The following is a 6714-nucleotide window of genomic DNA, read 5'->3' as shown; positions in this document are numbered from 1 at the left end:
CTTTTAGCCCCCTCAATTCTGCTAAAGAATCTCTTTTCAGAGTTCTTTTTACAAGGGGGTAGACATGATTCAAATGATTCGTTATAATTCATTTGTGATTTGAATGATTTAAATCTATTTGACAAGTGACTTTACAATACTAAAACAAAGCATAGAATTCTATATCAATATTTGTATTTTTTTTTTAAGCAGGCAAAAACCTTTTTTCAATTAAAAAAATCAAGTATATTTCGTTTATAAAACACATTTCGAAAATATTAAATCTCTTTGTATTTTTATTCTTTAACTTGATTTTTTTTATATAACATGCATGCAAAGTGTCACACGAACTGTCAAGCGGTGATTTGAAATGATTCGAAAAAATTCAAAATGATTTGAAATATTTATAATTTACTCGCAATAATTTAAAGAGATTTATTTTTTTCGTATAGATTTGTTCTTTTGGATTGCGTGTCTACCCCCTAGTCTTTTTAGCAACAAGAATTTCACTGGTGTACTTGTTCCTACTCCTTCGCCATATTTCATGGCAGAGTGGGCCTTGAGGTGTATCCTTTCTTGCTAAATATATTCTAAGTAGTCTTCTGGATTCCTTTCTTAGCCTTTTTAGGTCCGTATTCCACCAATAATTGTTCTTTATCTTAATTTCACGCTCAGGGCATGAAATATGGTACGAAGTCTTCAAAAGATCTGTCAGACTTTCAGTTGCTTGGTCTAAACGATCCCTTGTAGAGATGTCCAGACACAGTCTTCTGAGTGCTGTAGACCTTTTTCTTACTTCGTTCCTAAGTAACTCCCAGTTTGTATTTCTAGGGTTTCTGAATTTATTCTGTGCTCGGCGAGCACATAATAGTTGGAAGCGAATCTCTCTGTGGTCAGAGAGTCTATCTTCCTTTGTAACATGCCAGTTCTTCACGAAATGCGAGAAATTAGCAGATATCAAAGTTATGTCTAAGACTTCCGACCTGTTTCTGGTAACAAACGTTGGTTGTACACCTCTGTTTAAGATGAGCAGGTCAGTCGTTGCAATATATTCGAGAAGTAACTCACCTCTACGGTTTGTGTCACTACTTCCCCAGACCGTGTGATGCGCATTTGCATCACCCCCCAATATTATTGGAAGTGATCGGTTAATAGAATAATCATATAATGCTCTAAGTCCCTCTCCTGGAATATCTTCATTCGAAGGGTTTGCCAAGTAGAAAGAGCTTAGTACCACATCTGAATCAAGAGTACTGCCCTTACCCAGTTTCACTGCTGTGGTGTCCCGTGAACTGAACTGTGGCAAAAGTGTCAAGCTCAGTTCCTTGGAAGCAACGATACATGATCTATTGGGCTCGTTCGACTGATTCAAATACAATAAATTCATCTTTTCGGTGTCAAAGCCACATATTTTGTTCTTGACAACCCAGGGCTCTTGAATCAAAAAGATGGAGTTTTGTTTTTTTGTTTGCATATCACATATTGACTTACACACAAGTGCAGTCGCTGCCTTGCTTTTATGCAAATTTATTTGATGTATGCTAATCCATGCCAGCGCGTTCAATTGATTTGAGTTGCTGGCTGTAGATACAGCGTGTGTGGATGAACTGTTATTTGTATTAGCCATGGCTATATCAAATTACAGTTCAGAGAGTGAGAGAAGCAGAGAGCTTCGGGTACCAGATGCATCAGTCGATGCCTCTGGATTCCCGTTGCTCGTCCGCAACTCCCCCAGTATCCATGGCTTCTGGGCCATGTGAAGTGTTGGATGCGGTGTCCGATAGGGCAGCAGTCTCTGTAGATATCTCTACTTGTTCCTGTCCGCCCTCTTCAGATAACTCATCCATATAAGTGTCAGAATATTGTCGTTCAACCACAGTCACATCAACGTTCCGATATGAGTCGTCACATTTTGCTTCCAGGTCATCCGTCGCTTCTGTATTGATTTCAGAACCAGATTCAGAATCAGATTCCGATGAAATAACTACCTCGTCCATGTGGTCAGTCCCTTTCTTTTCAGCAGGGTCTGATTTTTTGGAACGAGTGATTTCATATAGGCGAGTTTTACCCATTCCCACCTTGAACTCTGGGCCTTTCTCGAGGAGAATGGCCCGGTCCCGAGGCCTGACACTAACAGTGAACTGAGTGCCATTTGCCTCCTTTTTCGAATTCAATAGTTTGAATGAGATTGGTGCGAGTAGGGGATTTGCTGATTTCAGCAAGATCTCCGCATCTTCCCAATGCTCAAGCTGCTTAAAGAAACCAGTGAACAGCGGAGGGCGTGGTATCTTACTGAATTCACAGACAATAAGAGGAAGTTCCAGCTTGGTAGCCAGTCTTCCAGCAACGCCCATTAACCATTCACTGGAGCGCTTGTCATCACACACAATCTTGACAACTCCACGAGTGCGGGTGGTACTCTCAAACGTTGGTGCCTGGGAGCCGGCTCGTACATCCTCGACCATGATGACGTTTAATGTCTTCAATATCTGCGTGAACAAGTCATGCGATATTTCGGACAAACTGTCCTGGCCGACGGAATGTACAACCGCCATCTCCAGAGAAGATCCTACCAGGGCCTGGGCATAGGTGGGTTTCCCCGATGCCACATTTTCTGGGGTCTCCTTTACGTCCAACCGTTTGTGAGCGTTCAGCTCTGGTGGAGTTCCTTCCTGTGGGCGAGGACGCTTTTTCGTTGCCGACGATGGGTCTGGCAGGGACTGTTGTTGCACCCTACCCAGAGCCCGTGAGGTACCAACAGATGGTCCAGCTCTGTTAGGAGTGGACGACGATTGTGGAGTCCCACTTAGCTCTGGCATCGAATTCGAACAAAGCCCGGTAGTCACAGTGGATTTCTCCATGTTTTCTCGGGCTTTATTACGTACACGACGTTCTCGTCGTATTATTGTTGCTGAATGGCTTTCAGCGGGTGTTTTGACACCCTTCTTCTTCTTCTTCTTCTTCTTTTTACCACCATCTCCAAGGGTTTTACCCAAGCTACCAGGAAGGTTCTGACCGCTGGTTGCCGATGAAGATGCTGGTGGCTGGTTTATGAGAATTTCTCCCATCACCTCAGACCCAGTGGCCTCCGAGGAAGTCATTAAAACCTGTGCCTGGGAAGCACTGGCTCCAGACTTAGACAGGGCAGACCCTAATGGACGTTCTTTCGAACCTTCCCCGTGTCCGCCCTTTTTCTTGGTCATATTTGGTTCCATTGCTTTAAATTTGAATCAAATTGAAACAAAATCCCAGGTAGAAGAATGAAAATTAAATTGAAAATGTAAATTATTAAGAAAAATAACTAAAATTCAAAGAAAATTTCGAAAATCTATTTTCAATACCGAATTATCAATTAATTCTGGTCCAAATATTCGGAGAAATGCAAAAAATACTTCGGTCTCAAATAAAACCAAAAATATTCTAAAATCCCGAAAATAGAAATCAAGATTTGAAGGAATTCAGAAAAATATATTAAATCTATTTTCAAACCCGATGTTATGGTGGGAATATTTAAAATTCCGAAAAACGAAAATAAATAAATAAAATTCTTCCAGGTGAAATTTAGGTTTAATTGATTCCAAAATATTTAAATATTAAGAAAATCAATCAAAATTCCCCAAGAAAATTCCAAATTAAATCTCGATACTTAATGGGTTAACTATCTGATTAAAACAGACCATAAAAGGTTAACACCAATTCGTGTTTTGAAAGCGATCGCTATTTACCAACAGATGGCGCCTAACGTCAAATGGTTGAAAAGTGAATCACTTACAGAGAGTAACCACAAAATGAGGTTAGATCGACACGAAAACCAAAACGTGATTTTTCAACGAATTTCCACAATTTTCTCACAAAAGCCACTGAAAATGCGTTTGACTGACGATGAAAATCACGTATGAATTTGTATTTGGCGGCCAATTAGAACAAATTTTCACAAAAATCGGCAATGAAAAATGTGCACCTGTCACAACGGTACCGCACAAAAATGAATGATTTTTAACACAAATCACAATAAAACACTCAAAACAATTAAATTTCAATTTATTTTGGTGAGTCGTCGTTGCTTTTATTTAATGAAAGCAAAATTTTCAAATAATTATCAAGATTTTAATTAATTGAACAAATTTTATTTAGATTGTTGCTAAGCGAACACGAAAACGATGTGCACTTGTCAAACGTCAAAGACTATCACCATATAGTTTTGCCGCCCTGAATGACCCAATTCTGAGGGCAAGGGTTCATTTTTACTATATGCCAATGGAAACTACATTGATATGCGTAACTTTCATTAGAAGAAACCCAAATGCCCAGTTGAGTCATAAGGGGTGAATATCCCATTGTGAAGTCACAATGAAATGGGGTATTTTTACTGTTCGACCCGAATTAAAGGTTCAAGTTATAAGGAGTAAATTGTACGTAAAGAGAGATTGACAATGTATGGAGCCTATAGGTAATTTTTTACGAGGAATCCGAATATGTCATTAGTTTTGGGGTTAGATGGGGTATGGACCCAATTTCGGGGTATTTTTCGAAATTTTCGTTAATTTTGTAGGGGGACCCCTCTTGGGAGTGATGGGAGGGGATGGACAATGGCCTAAATGAAATGTGCGGATAAAATTAGCTATAGTTGGCCATACATTTGATTGCAAAATTCCGCAACCAAAAAGTGAAAAATCGACTTTGTATCATTTTACCCTAATGGGGGGGCTCTGAATTGTTGGGAGACTTGGGGTGAATGGGCTTGAGACAAATATCATTTCTAGGATAATTTGGGATGCTGATTCCGACTTTCGAGGTTTCGACTGAAAAAAGTCATGGGTGAAGGAGTTATGACCCCCGACCCCCCTGGGGGGCGTGGGGACTTGGAGGGCAGGGGTAACCGAGTAATGCGCTATATGTTTTATATGAAAACGTCACACGAATCTCCCCCGAAAACGACATCTTTGGTCTTGCAGCAGAAGCTGTTTCTATGCTGAAAATTTCCTTTCAGTTTAAAAAATTTAAAATATTATTTATGTAGAATTGTACAAATATTTTAAAACTTTGAAATGAGATTTACAGAAATATGCATTTGAAAATTGTTTTAAAAAATAAACACGGTACAGTCAATTTCAAAAATTTCAATGAATAATATTGTTGAAATATTTTCACGATGACAGCTATTTTTGCGGTACAAAATTGACCCGTTTGAATGATTTGTCAATATTGAACAATTGAACATACTCTACACACATGGGGAAACAGAGATGGCGTTGTCGTAGCATGTAGAAAAATATATGTTTAACGCAATATTCGGCTTGGCAGGGGTCATAAAAAATTTCTCTCGTCATTCTGAACAACTTTGTAGTACATTATTTTTTGATCCGACCAAATTTTGACATGGTGGGGTACTCCCCTGCCCCCCTAATTCGATTGGGCCTCCCTTATTTTCACAAATTTATTTTTTCGGCACATTATATCGATCCATATAGGTGAAATTGAAAACTTTTATTAACACTTCGATACCTTTACTGGTCAGATAGAAATTTTCTATTTTTTACCCCCAACCAGAGCTGGGCACGAACATCAATGTCCGACTGTGATCGCTCGTTCGTGTGCGTTTTTTTCCTTTTTTGTGATCGGTCGTTCGTTCGTTGAAGTTATTAATGGTCGTTCGGTCGTTCGTAAAAATTGAAATGTTCGTTGTGTTCGTTCGTATGTGCGATCGAACACCGAACACGTGCGGACGTCCGGATGTTCGAAGCAAAATTGTAAAATCAGGTTTGTTAAATAATTTATAATTGGACAAATTTAAAGAAAAAAATATTTAAATAAATAAATTTGTAAATATTTTCTAATTCATTTAAATTTTCTTTCTCAAGTGTTCAAAATATTAATTTTTTTTTATTACGAAATGTTATGAAATTCATCTATTATTTCATCATTGAAAATATGAGGTTATTTCAGGTATAGACTATACCAAATATACGGAATTTCCTAAAATTCGTAATAAGAAAATTTAATATTTTCTTAGTGTTCAAATTAAGAACATAAATGAATATCAATTAGAAAATATTTGACATTTATTTAATTATTATTATTATTTGTACAATTTCAAAATATTTAACAGAGAATTGCAAACTCGACTTGACAATTTTTGCGCCAAACATCCGGACGTCCGGGCGTGTTCGGTGTTCGATCGCACATACGAACGAACACAACGAACATTTCAATTTTTACGAACGCCCGACCGATCATTAATGATTTCAACGAACGAACGACCGACCACAAAAACATATTTTTTCAATGTACGAACGAACGACCGACTGTTCGTGCCCAGCTCTGCCCCCAACATACCCCCAAAGGTTTTTCGAAATTCTCACCCCCCTGGAAAACCCGATTATATGCGCCACCCTGTATATCCAAAATGTGTGATGCATACACAGAGAGAAAGATTTGAGTACGGCCCTATCCGCACACGTAACGATTTTTTTAGTAATTTTAACTGAAAAAATGTAACGCTTTTTTCATTTAAATTTACCGTAAACTTTTCATTTTATTTTCTAAAAAATTTCCCATAAAATCTCCAATTTAACTTGAGTAATTATTTCTGAAAAAAATCGGTTTATTTTATGGATTTTTTTTTTCGGTAATATGAAGGGAAATTCTTTTGACATATTTGCCGAACATTTATAGTCAATTTTATGGAATTTTTTTTTCGGTAATATGAAGGGAAATTTTTTAGTTATATTTATA

At 38.0% G+C, this 6714-nt stretch overlaps 1 protein-coding gene across 1 annotated transcript; it reads right to left on the bottom strand.

Moving 5' to 3' along the window:
* Window positions 1-1667: 1667 nt before the first annotated feature.
* LOC116347652 lies at window positions 1668-3194 on the bottom strand. Its single transcript, XM_031778341.1, has one exon. It carries the CDS (start codon window positions 3192-3194, stop codon window positions 1668-1670), a length of 1527 nt encoding a protein of 508 aa, XP_031634201.1.
* Between the last annotated feature and the right edge of the window lie 3520 nt (window positions 3195-6714).

Source organism: Contarinia nasturtii, unplaced genomic scaffold (genome assembly GCF_009176525.2).
Source record: "Contarinia nasturtii isolate CC-2019 unplaced genomic scaffold, AAFC_CNas_1.1 Cnas_scaffold_1988, whole genome shotgun sequence".
NCBI classification, from domain to species: domain Eukaryota; kingdom Metazoa; phylum Arthropoda; class Insecta; order Diptera; family Cecidomyiidae; genus Contarinia; species Contarinia nasturtii.
The sequence above is the reverse complement of the archived record's forward strand: the minus strand, read 5'-3'. Positions and strand labels throughout refer to the sequence as shown.